The sequence below is a fragment of the Monodelphis domestica genome, chromosome X (assembly GCF_027887165.1).
Source record: "Monodelphis domestica isolate mMonDom1 chromosome X, mMonDom1.pri, whole genome shotgun sequence".
NCBI lineage: Eukaryota > Metazoa > Chordata > Mammalia > Didelphimorphia > Didelphidae > Monodelphis > Monodelphis domestica.
Window position 1 is genome coordinate 3,051,335 of NC_077235.1, and position 19,023 is coordinate 3,070,357.

Here is a 19,023-nt window from a genome sequence, read left to right on the forward strand (position 1 = left end):
CACCAAGCAGTCAGGGTTAGGAGACAGTGAAAATGAAAAAAGGCATTCGATGCTCTTGACTTCCCGGTTTCAGTTCGGTTCAACAAGCAATAACAAGAGCCCCCATTCTGGTGTGGGGCAGTGGCAGGGCCAGGCCTGAAGTCTAGATGCTTCATCTTGAAGACTGCTAGGACAAAGGTAAAGTCTGTTAATAAGAGAATGAGCATTTCAGAAGATGCCATGGAAGTGGAGGGGAGAGAGCGGGGCAGAGGGGGATTAGGAGAGAAGGGGGGAGTTTGTTCGGGGCTCTCACACTCTGTGAGGGAGCTGCTGCCATCTTACAGTTGTGAATGACTGAGGCTGGACTTCTCAATAGAAGTTTTCCTAAGTCCAGGCCCAGCTCTCTGGGCTGTGACAACAGATAGCAGCATCTCTAACACCAGGAAGAAAGGGAGATAGGGTCAGGAGTGTGGCTTGGTGTCCAACCACTCCATTGTGCTGTTCGCCAAAGGTTTGGGGGAGCGTAATGGAGGAGATAGGGCTTCTGGGCCGTCTTAATGGGGAAAGAAGGCCTGGGGGCCAACGTTGCAGTGACTAGGCAGAAACTGCTGCCTTGTGTTAATCTCTTACCTGAGATGATGCCTTATTGCTATGTAAATTCCAGAGCTTGGCGCCCAGTCGGAAAACAAGCCAAAAGGGAACAGTTTTACTTGGGGGGGGGGGGGGGAGGAGAAGGGTTTAACCCATTCCCGCCAGGCTCCAAATCGATAGCATGTCCAGTTCCACAGGAAGAGTGGTAAGGTTTAGGCCATGGGAATGAAGTGACTTGCCTTTTATCTGTCCCTTCATCCCTATGGGCAGTCACCACTCTGGGCCAGGCCCTCATTACTTCTTGCTCAGACTACTGGAATGACTTCTGAATGGGTCCCCCTCCCTCCAGTTCATCTTGCACCTAGCCTCTAAGACAAGCTCAGTGAAGCTCAGATCAGACCAGGTCACTCTCCTGCTCAAAATCCTCCTGGGGCTCCCTGATGCCTAGCCAATAAAACACAAATTCCTTAGGCTGATATGCAAGGCCTTCCCCAATCCAACGCCATCTTCCACTTCCACCATTACTTCATGATTCCTCTCCACATACTACAAGTGAGCCAAACTTGTCCAGTTCCCTCTTGCATTCTCTTGTCCCTGTGCATTCCTCCCCAAATCAGGAAATCCTTGTCTTCCTTTAGGGCCCAGCTGAGATGCCACTTCCTACATGAAGCCTTTCTAGGTCACTCCCTCCTTCCACTTTTCTGGGACCTCTGTCCAGAATGTGCCTTTACCCATACCCCATTCTACTGTAAATGCTTGACTTGGCTTGTTCATGTCTTATCTCCCCCCCCCCCCCCAATTATATTGTAAGCTCCTTAGGATAATAAGACTTAGAATGAAAGGCCCCTTGAGAGCGTCATCTCCAATCTCTGTTTTGCTACTGAGGAAATAAAGGATGAATGACTTGCCTAAGGTCACACAGGTAGCAACAGAGCTGGGACTGGAACCAAGGCCCTCAGACTCCAAATCCAGTGCATATTTGGCTAAAATGCACTTGAGGGCAGGCAGGGAGAACAAGGACATGGGATAAAATAGGCTGAATTCACTGTAGAGCCACCAGAACAGATGCTGGATCACAGGCAAACAAATGCACTCACGCTGGTCCGTCGAGTGACCTTCCATACCCTCACAACCCTACGTGTACTCACACACCCATGCACTGAACAAATTCCAGCGACTCCCCACCTCTAGGATTCACTGGAAAATCCATTCATCATTCAGCATCCATCAAACCCGGCCCCTTCTGACCTCAAAGGACTCGGGGCCCGATTTAGTCCTCACTATTCCATCTCTCAAGTCCAAGGATTTTCCTTGGCCCTCCCCAATCCCTTCATGGATTACCTCCACTGTGCCTTTGTAGCTCATTTCTCCATGGTGGTGTGTGTGGTGACATCTCCATCTGACTGGGCTGACTTCTGTCGTCTTTCTTTGTAAACCCAAGACTGGCACACAGCAGGCTTTGGTTGACTTAACAGGTAGCGAGCAAGAGCTCCCTTACGGTGCCAAAAGGAAGTGAGGAAGGCCTTCTGTACATATTGGGCGGGGATCCTTGTGGCAAACGTGTGAGGATGATGGGACCTTTTGAATGCATGAGGTGGCAGTCATTGGAGCACATGGCTGCCAAAGAATGTACTTGATGACCAATGAGGCCTAAAGGGGCTTTGCAGAAGAACCAGGACCTTCTAGTTGGACTCTAACTGGAGCTATCCAAGGGAGGGGGCAGGGCACAGAAAAGAACCCAGTATGAGAGTAGCTAGATGAGCCGCTCCCCGCTCCCCCCTCCCCCCAACTAGGGCTAGGGTCCCTCCAAAGGAAAGCCCAAATGAACAGCTCCAACAGGAGTCTAGAAAGGGCCTGGGCTCTTGCAAGGGGGCCTTGGGTCTCACTTAAGATTATCCAGCCCAGATAGAGGTCCCAGGTAGGAAGGTAGAAGCTACTGGACACATAAGACCTCGACAGGGAAACTGCAGAAAGAGCAAGACAAGAGTGAGAGTACACCAGGAAAAAAGGCGGACACAGCTGGGGAGCAGGCAGGGTAATGGTCCCAGGGAAAGGAACACTAGAGAGGCTTTTCTATACTAGGATAGTGGGTGCATGTAGACGCTTTGGCAAATAGAAGAACCTGGGGTCAAGGGCCAAGCAGAACAAACATTTCTCTAGTGTCTATTGCACACCAGACTCTGGGTTAAGCATTTTGCAAATAACCACCCTGGGAGATAAATGGCACTACTATCCCTATTGTACAGTTGAGAAAACTTGAGGCACACCGGGATAAACTGACTTGCTCAGGGTCATACAGCTAATAAGTGTCTAATGAGTCTGGATTTGAACGCAGGACTTCCTGACTTCAGACCCAGTGCTACAGGCACTGTGGCTACACTGTACTAGCTGCCTCTAATGCCGTAAGGCACCAGAAAGCAACTTTTGTCCTTGAAGAAACATCAGGATACGTCGTAACCATTCCAATTCCAAGCACTGATACCCAGAATTCACTAGATACCCACTCAGGCTGTTCCGACACCTTTAAGAGAAATCAATAGATGTCTGAAGCTCATAAAAAAATCGATCAGTTTATTTTCTCCCCTCGATCATGATGACATGGTACCCAAATTTGGTTTTCACTGGAGGATCTGTGTACACAGGCTTGTCTAGGCCACTGACAGGCAAGGCAAAGGCTGCTTCTTGGAAAGGGCCTACCATGGAACCTCTGGTCATCCAGCCCAAATCTCCCTGAAAAAGAACAAGGCCCAAAGAAATTGATTATACAAAATTCAATGAGAAGAGGGGGGCTTGCACTGAATGACTGTTCTCTTCCTCAAATAGCAATCTGATTAGCCCCCGTGGCCCTGACTCACTCCACAGTGGGATGAGAAGAGGCCAAAGGGGCTGTCTCTTCTTCAGTTCCCTGAAGAGCATCTTCTACTTCCCCAACAATGGCCATAATTAATGGCAGCACCTGATCACCTCCTTAGTGTTACAACACTCCATAGGAGCTAGGAAGAGATGGAGAGAATAGCTGGCATCTCGAAAGCCAGTCTTCCCCTTTTTCTCAATGGGCATCATGTTTTAAGTAAGGAACCACCCCAAAGAGGATGGCCACTGCCCACTACTTCAGTGGGACAGTGGCAGTGGTGGCAGGATGAGAGCCTTTTAATATCCTCTGCTTCCTGGCTGAGACCTTTAACTAGGCATATATTCTGGGAGCAAATGGTGTGTTTGGTGGCCTCCTGTGGTAGGAAGAGATATGTACCCCCTGCCTGGCTTTATCTTCACTGTACTGAGAAGCAACTTCATTGAATCTCACTCCAGACTTCAGCATTTCCATGGCCTCCATGATTCTGCCATACTTTTCACACAGAATATGTCGGACCTACGAGACAAAAAGAGGAACCCCACAGTGCTTTCTCTCTTTTTTAAAGTCTTCCCTTGCATTGGTTCTAAGGCAGAAGAGCAGTGAGGGCTAGGCAATGGGGGTTAAGTGATTTGCCCAGGGTCACTCAGCTAGAAAGCATCTGAGACCACATTCGAACCCAAGACTTCCAGTCTCCAGGCCTGGCTCTCTCCACTGAGCCACCTCCCCCAGTACTTTCTTTTGGGTACCAAACCCTTCCTCACAGTACAAGAATCAGAAGTGGGAAGTGAAAAATTGGCAAACAAGGAATAAAAGGTGACCACAGAAAACAAAACAAACTATAAAGCTTTCTGCCCAAATGGAATTAACATAACAAGGAAGTAGTCAAAAAGGAAGAAAATGTCTGTATCGAACTAGACCAGGCTAAGGATTTTGTACCTGAGAGATACAGACATTTAAGAGAACTACCTAAGGTCAAAAGCACAAGAGAGAAATGGTGAAAGGACTACATATCTTAAAAGAAGATGGTTCTTTGGGAGGGAAAAGGGAGAGGAATATTTTGGGAAATATAGGTAATAGAAAAACAAAAGATATCAATAAGAAATTTTTTAAAGGAAGAAAAATGGCCTGTGGAGCCAGGCCAGAGCCCCACTTTCCACCAAGAACATTTGCCAAAGCTTTGATCTTACTAGAAAATGGCTCAGTGGATTGAGAGCCAGGCATAGAGATGGGAGGTCCCAAGTTCAAATCTGGCCTCAGACACTCCCTAGTTGTGTGACCCTAGGCAAGTCACATAACCCCCATTGTTTAGCTCTTATCGATCTTCTGCCTTGGAACTAGTATTGATTCTAAAAAGAGATGGGGCTTTTTTTTTTTTTAAAACAAAAAGAGGCTACCTTGCTATGGTGTGTGAGTTCTTCAATAAAGGGAGAGCAAATCACTCTAAGTGGGAAGGAGGGAAAGCAGCACAAACTTTTTGTCATACAATCTCACTGATCTGCATGACAACCTAGGAAGATGGGTGCCATCATCATCCTCATTTTATAGTAGAAGAACCTGAGACAGAGATTAATTGACCTGCTCAGGGGTGACACAGCTAGGAAGGGTCTCAGGTTGGATTTGAACTTGGGTCTTCTTGACTCCAGGCCCAACACCTTTAATCACTGAGCCACAGCTACTGTAGCAGCTTTTGGCAAGTCCCTTGACCCTATCCGCCTTAGTTTCCTCATCTGTAAAATGAGCCGGAGACAGAAATGACAAACCACTTACCCCTGAATGGGGTGGTGAAGAGTCAAGCACAACAAATGACTAAACAACAACAGGGCAGTGAGGTCTTCTTCAATCTCTAATTTAGCAACAACGTTTGTAGCTCTCAGGTTGCTTGGGGGTTGTTCTTTCCAGTTCTGACCACCCTGGGGAGAGGCCTAGAAACTGAGGGCCCGGGAAATTGTATTCAGCTTCTGGGAGGGGATCTAGATCTCAGGCCAGAATGGCTCCACTAATTCACAGCTCCACCAGCAGCATATTAATTAGTGTACGGGTCTTCCCGACTAAGCTCAATGTGATGGCAATGCTCCTCTTCGTACTATGTAGGCCTGTGAAAACACTTGGGAAGACAGAGACACAGCACTGTAACTTACTTTTACTGCATTTCCACCACCTTTGGGACCCTGGGCCTTCTTAGCAGCACCCTCACTGCCAGGAACTGCTGCTCCCCCTTTATGGAAGAGAAAAGGACACTTATTTAGGGCATGTTACTTTCTGACTACAACCCCACCCCCACCCGCCCCCGCCCCGTTTTGAGAGTGCAAACAGCAAAACCAGAAAGCAGAGCTGGCAGGGGTGCCCATGACTTTATTCATTAGACGCTGAAGTTTGATCGTAGCCGCGACTGCAGGGGGCTGTGACCGCCAATTTTGGCTTCAAGGTCATTTTCCTTTTCCTGAAATCAGAAGTGTCCTAGAAAAGCCGGAGTGCCGTGTGTCCGCCCCTTCTGCTTCTCCCTATTATCCAACTCCAAACAAAACGGGGTCAGCTGCATCAATAACCTGCACACACTTAGACGGACTTACGGAGCCTCTCTCAACAGTCTGGGGGATGGGGAGCCCTTTACGGAGTGACAGTTCCGGAGGGTGGCCACTGTCGAGAACAACTGGAAATCCTACCCAAAGGACAGACATTTTAAAGTCTGCGGTTCCTGAGGGGAGGCAAAACGGAGAGAGCTGATTCACATCACTAATCAGGATTAGCCCTTTTTTCTCTACAAAGCAATAACAACGCAGCACTCGAAAGTTTGCGTAAGCATCGGAACTCCTTGACCGCGCAGTGAGGCAACAACGAGAGGTAAGAAAGGCGCAAGGAAGCGAGTGTCGGACTTTGAGGAGGTTGAGACAGACGTTAGAGACAGCCGGGGAAGAGACATACGAACCGCCGGCTGCCGGCTCCAGGCTCCCTCAGATCGGCCTACCTTTCCCTCCTTTGCCAGAACCGCTCTTCGCCTTGGGTGCCATTTTCCGGCCACGGACTCCGCTTGTACTTCCAGGTTTCCGTTTGCCGAATATGGCGGAAGATTCAGCAGGGCTGCCTACTGTTAGTGCCAGCACTGCTCAACCACCATAGGGCGCTCCGCCTAGATAGGTTGCGATCAGGCAGCTCCTGAGTCAGCTATGGAATTTAGGTCCTTAGAGAACGGAAGGGGCGGGTTACCAACGAGACAGGAAGGGGCGGGGTCCCGGAGGCTCCTTCCGAGGCGTGGGAGCGCAAATACGCATCGCAGTACGTGCTCGCGCAAACACGTGGCGCACGTATTACATAATTACAAGGAAACGTGAGTACGTATGCGTATTACGCGTTTCACGCAATTGCGTGAATCCCGCTGATACGTAGCTGATTTGTATTTACACTACAGCGTGCCTATGCTAGGTACGTGCGTGGGCTGCGCGCGCAGCAATTTGTAATACGGTAGTACGTGCGCAAGCTTGGTACGTGCGTACGCTGCGCACGTTGCATGCGTGATGCGGAGGTACGTGCACGCGCTGCGCACTATTTATCTCATGTGCGTAAGTATACGTAATACGCTACGAACTAAGCTATTACGTACCTCCTTGCCAAGCGGAAGCTGAAATCTAGTTATCCCTTGGTTCGGTTTCTTACCTACGGGCGGAAGAATATCGTTTTTCCCCTTTTTTTCCCCTCCGTCAGGGTGGTTAATACGGAATTCTGTTTTGCGGTGCTTCAATGTATAATCAATAGGAGCGGAACGGCGAGGACAAAGAACCTGGAACTGAAAAAAAGCTTTTTTAAAATGAACGTTTAAAAAAATGAAAAATCAAATTACCAATTGGGTTACCGAACTAGGGGGAGGGGTCTGTCCTCCAGCCAGCAAGTGCTTGGGGCTAGATCGCGCCATCGATAGGGCCTTCTTTTGTGTGTCCACGGGGGTAAACACCTACTATGTGCCAGGCATTGTGCTAAGTGCTGGGGATCCCAAAAGAGGCAGAGGTGCCACATGTGGGGGGGGAACAAATGTACATACGAGATAAAATGTATAATGAGGAATCGAGTGATTCCTGCAGGAGGTGGGATTTGGGGCTGGGCTTAAAAAGCGTGGGAAGCCAGGATGGGGAATTGAAGGAGGCTCAACAGAAAGTCAGTAATGATTTTCTGAGTTCAGAGATGGAGTGAATATCTCATTAGAAGCCTGGATCAAAACTGCTTACCATCTCAGGGAGAGATGAGAGAAGGGAGACATTGCAGGAAGCCAAACTTAAGAAAATAAGTTACAAAGTGTTTTCACACGTAATTGGAGGAAAATAGAATTAGAACAAAAAAAAAAGGTGTGAGGAGGGCCAGGGCAGCTGGGTGGCTCAGTGGATTGAGAGCCAGGCCTAGAGATGGGAGGTCCTAGATTCAAATCTATAACCTCAGATACTTCCTAGCTGGGTGACCCTGGGCAAGTCACTTCACTCCCATTGCCTAGTCAATTCTGCTCTTCTGCCTTGGAACCAACATACAGTTTTGATTCTAAGATAGAAGGTAAGGGGTTAACCCTCCCCCACCCCCACCCCCCAGTTGTAAGAAGATCTGAAGGTAGGAGACAGATCATGAAAGGCTACGAAGAGCAATAAGGAACTTTTACATTTGGCACTTTGAGAGCTAAAGGAAAGGATGGAAAGGAAAGGAGTAAGAAGAGATCTCATAGGGAGACTGATCAGCAGGCTCTTGTAATTGCCCAGGTAGAAGGTTATGAGGGAAGGCCTACAATTCTAAGTTTGAGGCAAGGCCAATTTAGAATATGAACTCATTTGCAAACTCTTGGAAGAATGTACACAGAAGGCCAATCCAGAGAAAGTTGTGGTAAGGACAAAGGAGATGTTGAGGGATGCTGGAAGGAGCAGAGAAGGTGATCCAAGAGCAGGGGAGGCTTCTGAAGCACAGGCAGCCCTCTATCCCATAAGAGACTCTTGCAGAATTTCTGAGGCCCAAAATGATTTTCACGAGCCCTTGTTTGGTTTTATTTGATTTTTTTCTATTTAAAAATTTTTTCTACTTGAATGATTCAGTCTAACTTTCATAATTTTCATACCCTTCCTTTATTAAACCACATCAGCTATATCTCAAAGGAACAACCATTCACTTTTCCAGATTAGAAACTGACTCCCAATTTTTCTTGGGATTAAAAACTTTCATATTTCATTCCATTTTCAAATAACTAACATTAATGTTCTTTCCTTCCCAGTTCCCTTTATGGCCACCTCTAAAAATGTATGCCTCAGTGGGTAACTCTCCATCCAGAAGTCCCTAGCAGAGCTCATCATCTCTCTTCTGAAACAGGAAATGGTCACAGTATTGCTCAGAGTACTGAATTACCATAGAGCTGTTCTCCGTTCTTGCCGTCATTGGGTACAACCACTTTCCTGGCTCTGCTCCCTTGTCATCAGTTCCTACAACTCTCCCAATGTTTCTCTGAAGCCATTCATGGAGCATAGTTTGCTCAGCCACCCGCCAACTGATGGATACCCCTCAAGTTTGACTTTTTTGCTATTCCATAAAGAGTTGCTCTTTATGCTGGAGTCCTTTTCCTCTGTCTTTGATCTCCTCAGGGTACAGGCCTACTGGTGCTCTTCCCTGTCTAGTAACCCCCGCCCCACCCCCCCACCCCCACCCCCACACACACTCTAGCTGTCATGTGCATCTCTTCAGTGTAGACAGGAGTGGGTCTCATTCCACAGTCTTATACTATTTACCTTCATCCCTTCACAAAAATTCAATGGATTTAAATCAATTCAACAACTTCAGTGCCTCCTTTGTGTAAGATGCTGTGTCATGTCCTAGAGCTAGAGAGGAAATCTTCTCTGCCCTCTGAGAGGTGCCATTGCCTATTGGGAAACAGCCTACCAAGTAAGTGGGGAGAAGGCACCAGCACCTGATGTTTCACTGTGCCATTTCTCCACATCAGGTGTACCAGGGCACACTGTGCATTGGTATCTACCAAAGAGCAGGCACAGAGGCTACTGGGAGATAGAGCTTTCTGAGCTGGAAGGAGAGGCAGAAGGAGCAGGAGAGCACGGATGACAGGGGAACTGGAATCAACCATCAGAGCTCTGAGGAGAGAGGGATGTAGGGGGAGACAGACGCATACCACTTGTGAGAGTTGACTGCAAGCCACTGATTCTCACCTTTCTCTCCTCCCAGCCTCTTGGTTTCTGGTCTTAACAGCATGGCACCCCCCCCCCCCCCCCCCCCCCGTCTAGATTTTCCTGATCTTCAATGCCTGCTTTATTTGCTGCTTATGTTCTTCTAATTGCTTTTGCCTCTGGATCAAGTTTGGATTGCATCATGAGTGCCTTATTTTCTGTAGAGGAATGCCCAAGAATTAGAAGTGTTAATGCTACTGGAAAAGAGAATAGAGCTTAAGGACTAGTAACCTGCCCAGTGGTGGAGGAAACCTAGTCTGGGAGCTCTCAGTTTATTGAATTATATACATATTCAGTAAGAAATATTTCCTTTAAATATTTTCTCCATGAGCTTTCCTGCTACATAGACTTGTCTTCCTTGTTGACAGTGGGGACTGGTTCCTTCTTTGTATTCAGATCCCCAGCTTAGCACACAGTAATTGCTTCATAAATGCTTATTGATTTGTTGATTGAAAGAATAAAGTTGCATTTGGAACTGAGTTTGAATCCTGCCTCATTTTACGTTGTTAATTTTTTTTTAAAAAATCCTTACTTTTTGTATTAGTAACAACTGTAGGGAAGAAGGACAAGGGCTGGGCAATGGGGGTAAAGTGACTTTCCCAGGGTCACATTGCTAAGAAGTGTCACCTAGGACCTCCTAACTCTAGGCCCGGTGCTCTTAGCTGCTCCCCTGGCTCATTTGAGACCAGTCTTTCACTTGGAATCTATTTAGAGCTTTGGGGATTAAATTGCTGGATTTGGGTCTTTGAGTCATTCTGTGACTTGCAACTTCTTGGGAAAGTTTCATCCATTTACATTCATCATTATGATTTTGGGATTTTTAGCCTATTTCATCAAAAAGGAATATGCACTTTCTTATTCATATATTGAAAGTCAGGCATTTTTTTCTGGAGCTAAGTGAATGAAAGAATTCTTCTGCCTTGATTGCGTATGATATCATAGGGCCATAGATTTGGAGCTGGAAAGGACTTCAGGGTCGCTTAGAAAGGATCTAATCTGACCTCTTACCTTTCAGCTGAGGAACTGGGCCTGCCTGAGATAACTTCGGTAACTTGCCCAAGATCACAGAAGCAGGAAGTGGCAGAGGTGGGATTTGAACCCAGGTCCTCTGAATCTCCCTCCACTGTATCATTGTACTCTGTAAATGGCAAAGCCCTGTGAGTTACAAAGATCTGAACTCCTCCGTGTCCAGACAGCGGGTCAGTGGAAGTAGCCTGGGAAGCCAGCAAAGAGGTGGCGGTTAGCTTTTCAAAGAAATCCTTCCCCGTGGAAACTTTGGAGGGCGTAGAAAAAAGGAGCAAGAGCCTCAGGAAAAGAGAATAGCACTTTTACTATCAGCCAGAGGAAACAGGATTAGACAGTTGATAATGTCAAATTGATCAGGAAACACGAACAGTTTACATTCACTACCACATGGTCAATATAAGCTTGGGATTATGAGTAAAAGTGAGCACAATGCATGCCTGCCATTTGACGGGCTTCGAGACCGGAAACCAATGGGACTAAGAAGTCCACTATCCAGAGTGTGGCCAAGCCCCAGCCAGTGTCCACTGGAATGACTGAGCCAAGCAGAATGCAAGAGACCTGCCTTCCTTCTGGTCTTTGTATCCCAGTACCTAGCCTGGGGCCTTGCCCAGCAGAAGGACGGACATGTCTACTGAATTACTAAACCCAAACCAAGGTTGCTATTGAATTTGACCATTTGACAATTGCTTTAACTAAGGCAGAAGGTTGCAATCAAATCTACTTTTGCCCCAGGATTAGGCATCCAAATGAAGAGACCGGTGCAAAGATGTTCACTCTCAAACAGGCTGACACTATTTCAAGGAGGCCCTGGAAAATCGTTCTACCTCAGTTTCCTCATCTGTGAGACAAGGAGGTCCAATTGAGCTCCATGATCTTTGGCAGTGTCAACAGACGTTTTCTTCTCCTAGGCTTGTGCTTCCTTCGATGTAGCAACACACAGCCAGAGAGCCTGACCAGACCGGAGAAACGGACAAGTCGTGGCATCTGTGTGTTCTGATCTCGTTGACTTAATAGCAGAGACGATGCTGAACATTTGGGCAATTGATTGATGGCTTAAGACAGCTCTGGTGACGTTGTCTAGTCCAATTATCTGCCCTCTTCAGGAATTCCCTAGCTGACACTTCTGACGACAACATGGCCCAATAGCCTCTGCTAGAATGCTCCCTAATCTAGGAAGTCCTTCTTTATGCTCTCCAGAGTCACAATCTGCTCTCGAGTACCTTCCCCCCACTACTCCTAGCTCTGCCCCAGGAACTAAACAAAGTTCATCTCCTCATGCCTCTCTAGGAATGCGACGGCAGTGACCGCATCCCATCTGACAGGAAGCACTCTGGTGCTTCGACTGCTTCTCATGTGACACTGTTCTAGAGTTGTGGCTAGCAATTTTGACATCTGGAGCCATTCATGGAGGGATAGGGGAAAAGATACTAGCGCACTGTGGCCCAAAGAGGAGGCAGCTCCCTTGGCATCCAGTTGTTGGCAGGAAGGCTATCACTATGTGAAGTAACCTGCTATCTTGCCTCATAATTCTGATGAAGAGATTCGAAGTGGGTTTTGGTTAATACTTCAGACCTACAGATCAGCCTGGTGAAGGAAGTGCAAAGGGCTGAGGGAGCTATCGTTTCCATCAGTTATAAAAGCTTTTACTGCAAACCAAGAATTCGTTTGATTTAAGCACATCTGAGGGGCAAATCCAGCTCCAACGACCGCCTTCCTGTGCCAAGTATCTGTAAATAATCTCAGCCTAACTGGAATGCTTAAAGCCGAAGGGCTCACTCCATAGACTACCAGCACCTTAAGACTTGGACCCTGAAGAAGGGCTATTGGGAGCCATTTGAATCCCCCTTTTCTCTGCCCTTGGCTAAAGTATTAGTGTTCCCCAGTTCATCCTCCCCCTTAGCCATTCCTGCTTCGGGCAGGAAAATGGGCTCCTGCTCAGAAAAGCTGCTTAACTCTAGGCTTCCTATATCCACCTCGGGGCATTCTGTTCTTGGGGTGAAGAGCCTAAAGACTAAAGCCCGGCCTAGCTCTTCGAAGTTCTTCAGCAGCACCGTGCTCATATTTTGTAAATGGTATTCACAAGCGCCACTGATCAGGCGTTTACCCTTGGCTTGGCCCCTAGGATACTGTAAAGTGAACTTCGTGGGAGGGCACAGAATAGGCAGGCATGGAGGAGCCATGATCGAAAGGGCTGGATGGAAGCCCCATGGCTGGAAGATCATTGATCCATTGGAGGGAAGGAATCTGCACATTTGAGGCAGTGTATATGCTAAAGTCTTTGAATGAAGCCTCATGGTGGTTTGCAGCTGCCTCTGGGTTGTTGAAGGCTGTGTTAGTGGGGCCCAAACAAGCTAGAAAAGGATCAGGTCTGGGCATGTGCTATGTGTTTCCTGTAAAGGACAACGATTCAGCAAGAAAAGGGGGGCTTGTGGGTAGGGGAGAGAAATGCAGCTTTTTGGTCTCAGAAACTCATAGAAGACCACCTAGGTCTAATGAGGCACAGAGAGGTTGGTATCTGTCCTGTACTTGGACTGATGACCGTGTGGTGATTTTGATCAGTCTGGGCCTGGGGAATTTATCACAAACTCTCTGGCTGCTGCTGGCACCATTTACGTTGTTCCTCAAAAGTCAAATAAAACTAAAATCCCCTCCTTCCCCTCTTCTCCTCTCTCTGGTAAGCCTTTCTATGTCTCACGGATTTTGATGTTCAAAGAAAACGTTGCCAAGGTGCCCCTCGTCTTTGAGACAAAACGCCTTTGCCAGCATCAGCTCGCTACATCCAGGCAAGATATAGAAAGACTGGGGTTGCTCCAGCTAAAGGAGGTGTGGCTGGCAATGGGACCATTCCACCTTGCTCACCTAGGACACATCATAAACTCTCTAAATGCTTTTGGTGTGCAAATCCAATGGGGACGGTCTTTCCACATCATTAATGACAATATGAACAGTAATACCTGCTTCCTGTCTTTGGGGTACCAGTGCTGAGAATTCCCCCAGAGAAATGATCTTAACAAATAGAGGGTGTTACCGGAGCAATCCTTTCTCCAGAGAAGGTTTTGCTAAGGATGAAGGGGGACAGCATGAGAGTCCTGATCTTCTTGGGAAAGGGCAGGGGGTTGGGGGTGGGGGGGAAGCAGGCAAACAGGAGCTGAGGCTTTCCCAAATTCCAACTACTCCTCCTTAGTATGGAGAAAAGAACATTCATTAAATCTCTCAACTTCCTATGATCGGAGCTGGTCAGGACCAGAAGGGTCATCTAGGCCAATCCCCTCAGTGGATAGATGAGGACACAGGGCCTTAGGGGTGACTTGCTAGTTAAGTATCAGAGGCAGGATCTGAACTCAGGCCCTTTGACTCCAACCAGAGTTAATCCTCTCTTCCCTATACTTGATTGGTGGACCCTAGCCAATAAAATGGGAACTCCATGAAGCAAGGACCTTTATTTTGCCTTCTGTCTTTCTAGCTCCAATGCCTGGGCAGTGCATTGCACATGGAAGGTGCATAAGAAATGTTTATCCAATGGGCTTGTTATTCACCTCACCGGCTTGGGATTGGTGACTGCCTGGCCCACCACTCTTAATGAATCAAACAACATTTCCTGATCTGACTGCAGGCTCACTAACACAGAATCAGAGGCAACACAACGAACTGGTAACAAGGACAAAAAGCCTTTGCTTAATCCATCACTGAGTGTCACATGGAGGAGAAGCACATCAAGGCCAGGACTGGCTCCCAGAATGGTTAGAGCTGGAAGAGACCTTGGAGACCCTTAAGGCTATGCTGAGCTCACATGGATCATCTCAGATGGCAACCGCAGGGTTCTCTGGACCACACCACCCACTTCTCACTGCCACGGATGGGAGGGCAAAGCCTACCATGGCAGAAGGAAATCTGAGAGCCCAGACCATTGCCCATGAGTGCGTCTTTCCATTGACTAATTAATTTATAAGGGGTGGGGTACAAAGAGACAGGCTTAGAACAATGGGTACAATCATATCAACACTGCTTTAGCATACAAGCTCATACATGGATTTCCACAATGTAGTACAAGGCCATAAACAATTGGGTACACACGAATGCTTCCCTGAACATGTTGATGCTCAAAAATTGTGTTCAAACCACACGACAAAAAGCCTTTGGGGCAGGAGGAATATGGTACATGAGCAGAGCATCAATGAGGACAAAGTCAGTTGAGCAGGGTTGGGGATGGGCACGGTGGTCGATGCAGTGTACAATCCATCCATGGGTGTGGCCCTTTTGGCCAAGGAGGGGTTGGGCCTCAGCACACCCTGGGCCACTAATGGAGGAAGAGAGGCCCTGAGAGGAGGGTGCCATGGTGATGGTCCCCTGAGGACAATGCAGTGTGGGCTGCAGAGGACCCCAGCACAAAGCTCAGAGACAGCAGTCCCAAAGGGAGGAGGCATGGCCCAACTCTTCCTCCAGATGTGGGCCTGCTGGGGTCACCATCTCCTAGCTGTGATTCAGGCCCCAGCTCCAGCTCTACCTTTTGGTGATCCTCTCTGATTTTCTCCTCTTTAAAATTGGGGGTAATCACATTTGCCCTAACCTTCCTCCCAGGACTGCTCTGAGGGCCTCATGAGCTAATGGTGCAGAGACTGTTCCCAATTATGAAACAGATTCGAGAGGTGGGCACGAAACCTGCCTCCTAGCCCAGGATGTCTGAGGGAATGTTGATCCAAGTATATGTGGCTTAAGTGCCCACCAGTTGGCCCAAGGACACAGGCAGGCCCACAGTTTGTGCTGGAGAAAGAAAGAAGCCAAACCCACAGCCAGTTTTCTCCAATTACTAATGGCTGAACAAACCTCAGGGGCCAAAGCGGCCTAGGGGCTCTTTGTTTTGGGGCAGCAGTCACTGGCTCCACCTTCATCAAGCAACAAATAGCTTTGTGGTGTGCCTGCTATCATCTACCAAGCCAGAACCAGCTATGCTCCCTTCCCCTTGGCTGAGGTGAAGGGAGACAGGCCTGGCCTCTCCCTCCATACAACAGGGTGGCAGTGAGGGTAGCTTGTGTAACCAAGGCCTTTAGGCCTTTATGGGGGAATGGGCTTAGTTCTCCCCCAGTGGGGAGCTTCCTTTTGTTCAGTGACAGCACAGTGCTCTTGGCAGCAGGCAAGTGCCCCACAGGTGGGGGATCCAATGTATGCAGTTCTGGTACCACATGGGACCCTCAAGTCCAAATACCCATCAGACTTGAGCTCCCATGGGTGCTGTAGCCTGTTCATCTGCGACAGATGGAACAGCAGGAATGTTGCGACTCATGCAAGGCCTTTGAGGCTTCTAAGACTTTTGTTGAATGATTTTCTGTGGGAAGGTGATACGCACCTCATTGTAGATCATTCTTTAGCTGATGCTTCTTGTCCTTGTCTCCTTCTTGTTCTTTCCGAGCTACATGCCTAGCTGCCCATTCTCCATTTCACTACTGGTCATCACCAACCAGAAACAGACCTGTTCATAATGAGGGCAAGGCAGCGGGGCTTTGCACGAGGCTATGAGAATCTGGAGGGCGCTGACAGCACTTGTAGTCTCTTAGCAGTGTGGAAACAAGGGAGCACAAAACCCAATCAGCAAACATATTTGACTAAACTAGGAATGCTCCCTTGCGATTGGAGATTGGCCTTAGGTTCAGGGTGTTGTTCACTGGCCCTCTCCTCTTTTTATTCCGAGCAGTGTCTTCCTTATCCTTGCCTTTTTTCCTTTGAGAAGCACAATAGCAATTGAATTGTGTTGGGCATGGTGGATGGATCTCTCCTTCTCACTTAGGGTGATGTCCTTTCGCCTCCTTCCTTCCACCTCTATTCTTTTCATTTTGTGTAAATGAAAGTGGATGCAGCATTAGCAGGGACTCCCAGTGCGCCCACTGGATTTCGCCATGGATCCTCACTGTCCTTTGCTGTCACTGGGGATGAACATCTGAAATCCTAACTCTTAGGGGGTGTTTTGAATGAATGGACGATTGCTGTTTTGGACAAACTTCAGACCTCCAAAGTGACCCAGATAGACCTGCTGGCCCTATTTGGCTGACTTAGCCAAAAACAAAATATAGAGATTGGTTTGGACTCATCACCCTGATCTCCGTATAGAAAAGCAATCCAAAAAAGAGAGGACATTGAAGGCCAAAAACTACAACATCCAGATTTTGCATCATCAAACCCACCAGCTCCATTGGGAGAATTCAAATGGGAGCCAAAAAGAAGTCAGTCCTAGTAACTTCACACTAAAGAGGGAAGTGTTCGAGTGGGACAGATCAGTGGAGGGAGTCCCACCATCTGCTGCTCACGGGCACACTGGCAAACCTCATCCATGTAGCTTTGCTCCATGTCAAGAAGCTATCCTGGTGGGAGAAGAGCTAGCGCAGACCCCCCGGGGGCCTCCACCACAATGGCCGGGCCCTTGGTCGAGAGCTCCCCCAAAGACAGAAACACTAGGGGGGTCATCAGGGGTCAATGAAGACAGAGCCATTATAATCAAACCTTGAATGTTCACAGCTCATGGAAATTCTTGTGAGTTTGAGCTCAAGATGAAGATGACCAGACTTTGCCCCTGATGTGCACAAAGTCCAGATGGAGTTCCTATTCTGTCACCACTGATGGATTATCTGTCGATTTTGATCTTTTTCATCGTTGCCTTTCAGAAGTCTTTCCCTCCAGCTCACCATCCCCTCCCCAAAGCCATCCTAGAGGAGCTTAGGTACCAGGCACATTGGTGCTGTCTTGGTCCCCAGCAAACTCTGTGGTAACTCTGCGAGCCAGGGGGTTGGTGGTCTTGAGCAGCTCTGCTGCTGATGGCCGGGAGCCAGTGCTGCTCTTACTTCCTTTCTTTTGGAGTAGAGCCTTGAAGTCTTCATTTCTGCTGGTGGTTCTATTGCCACTGCCACTGCCACTGCCACTGGCACCACCGCTGCTGCCGCCACCGCCACCGCCGCCGCCGCCACCACCACTGGTGGTAGCAGCCTCACTGGATGGTGAGCCAGCTGGGTTTTTGGCTGTCGAATGGGAACTCAGTCTGCCACTGGCAAAGGCCTCACCAGGCTCCTTCCAGCCAAGCAGCTTCCTTTTGGACCTAAATAAGAGAAGTCATTGGAGAAGCTGTTTCCCACAGACAATATTCCTGGCCCCACCTCTGTGTCTTTCTCTCATTACCTCCTCCGTGAGACTTTTGCTGATCCCCCCCCCCCAGTTCCCAGTGCTCTCTCCACCCCCAAATCACTTTGTCCTTACATGCAGTTTGTGTCTATTCATCTATGGGCATGCTATAGCCACCCCTCCAACACCCAGGAAAATGCATGTTCCCTGAGGGCAGCAAGGGTTTTATTTGGGAGGTCTTTCTGCACCTAGGCAGTATACGGGCCCATGATGGAGCCCCACAAAATACTCACTCAATTAAATTGAGCTGGACTGAAGTGAATTGCCTTGCCTACGTGAATGGGCCTGTAAATGCCACCTTCATGGAAAGACGACTGGTCTGCAGCAGCCTTGGGGACGTGGCATTATGTTTTTGCCCTATGAGTAGCCAGGCAGTAGGACAGAAGGACTCAGCAATCCTACGCCATCACCGGCCATATACTATAGAGGGGATAAGTCAGCTGCCTTGGGTGGGTTGAGACATTCGGGTGCAGGGGGAGGCTGGAGCCAATTGCTACTATTCACTGTGAACATTTACACCTCAGAAATCTGCAAGTGCTACAAATCAAGCTTTCATTGATTGTTCTGGTGATTATTTAGACAGAATGAAGTGAGGGGGGAAATGTTAAGAATGCAGTTTCAACGGACAAAGTCTGTCAAGCATACAACAGTGACCCACACATTCCTGCTTGAGTACCTTGGCATTACCGGTTAAAGTGGTGTTTGGGGGCACTTAGGAGGCAGAATGGCCACAGGCCCCAGGCCAGCAGGCAGACAGGACCCTTCTCACCCTGAGTTGCACAACTGGTTCCTAATGACAGGCAGCCTCCCGATTTGTCTGGCCAGCTACCTGTGGCAGATTACCCAGTCCAACCTTTTAGAGACCGAGTGCCTGGGTATGCCACCCCCCCCCCCTTACCTCACCTAGGGGAGGGAGGAAGAGCTCCCATTGGGCTGCTGGGTGGAGGGGGTAGAGGATGTGAAAAAATGTTATTAGGTGTGATGGAGAGGGTTAGGGGAACAGCTTTGCCTGGATCCCTCTGCCTTTCTAGTAACAAACTGGGGAGGGGGCAGGGGGTGGCGGCCATGTGCCCACAGAGAATGCTCTGCGTGCTGTCTTTGGTACACGTGCCATAGGTTCACCATCATCGACCTGGTCTCTCTTTGATGAAATTCCTCTTTCTGTAAATGGGACATGCAAATCAACATGGCTGAGGCCTTTCGAGGCCATTGCGG

At 48.4% G+C, this 19,023-nt stretch overlaps 2 protein-coding genes across 8 annotated transcripts in view; both read right to left on the reverse strand.

Annotated features, from left to right (window-relative positions):
* Positions 1 to 3,121: 3,121 nt before the first annotated feature.
* Positions 3,122 to 6,627, reverse strand: PIN4 (peptidylprolyl cis/trans isomerase, NIMA-interacting 4). The gene is made up of 4 exons (XM_001372644.5): positions 6,390 to 6,627; positions 5,563 to 5,639; positions 3,821 to 3,940; positions 3,122 to 3,300 (listed from the first exon to the last, which is right to left on the reverse strand). Exons 1-4 carry the CDS (start codon positions 6,430 to 6,432, stop codon positions 3,142 to 3,144), a joined length of 399 nt encoding a protein of 132 aa, XP_001372681.2. The 5' UTR covers positions 6,433 to 6,627; the 3' UTR covers positions 3,122 to 3,141.
* Positions 6,628 to 10,929: 4,302 nt separating this feature from the next.
* Positions 10,930 to 19,023, reverse strand: part of NHSL2 (NHS like 2) — a 164,916-nt gene continuing 156,822 nt past the window's right edge. For all 7 annotated transcript variants that reach the window (XM_056809527.1, XM_056809526.1, XM_007507732.3 and 4 more), the window contains one exon: positions 10,930 to 17,725. In XM_056809527.1, the coding sequence (XP_056665505.1) occupies positions 17,350 to 17,725 (376 nt within the window). In that variant the 3' untranslated portion in view covers positions 10,930 to 17,349. The remainder of the gene's footprint in view (positions 17,726 to 19,023) is intronic.

Excerpts from the sequence above, each read along its gene's own strand:
- PIN4 (XM_001372644.5), bottom strand. The coding sequence starts at position 6,432 with ATGGCACCCAAGGCGAAGAGCGGTTCTGGCAAAGGAGGGAAAG. Across the intron at positions 3,941-5,562 it reads GTGGTGGAAATGCAGTAAAA|GTCCGACATATTCTGTGTGA; the intron begins GTAAGTTACAGT and ends TTTGTCTCGTAG. Across the intron at positions 3,301-3,820 it reads AAGATAAAGCCAGGCAGGGG|GGAGATTTGGGCTGGATGAC; the intron begins GTACATATCTCT and ends GTTCTTTTTCAG.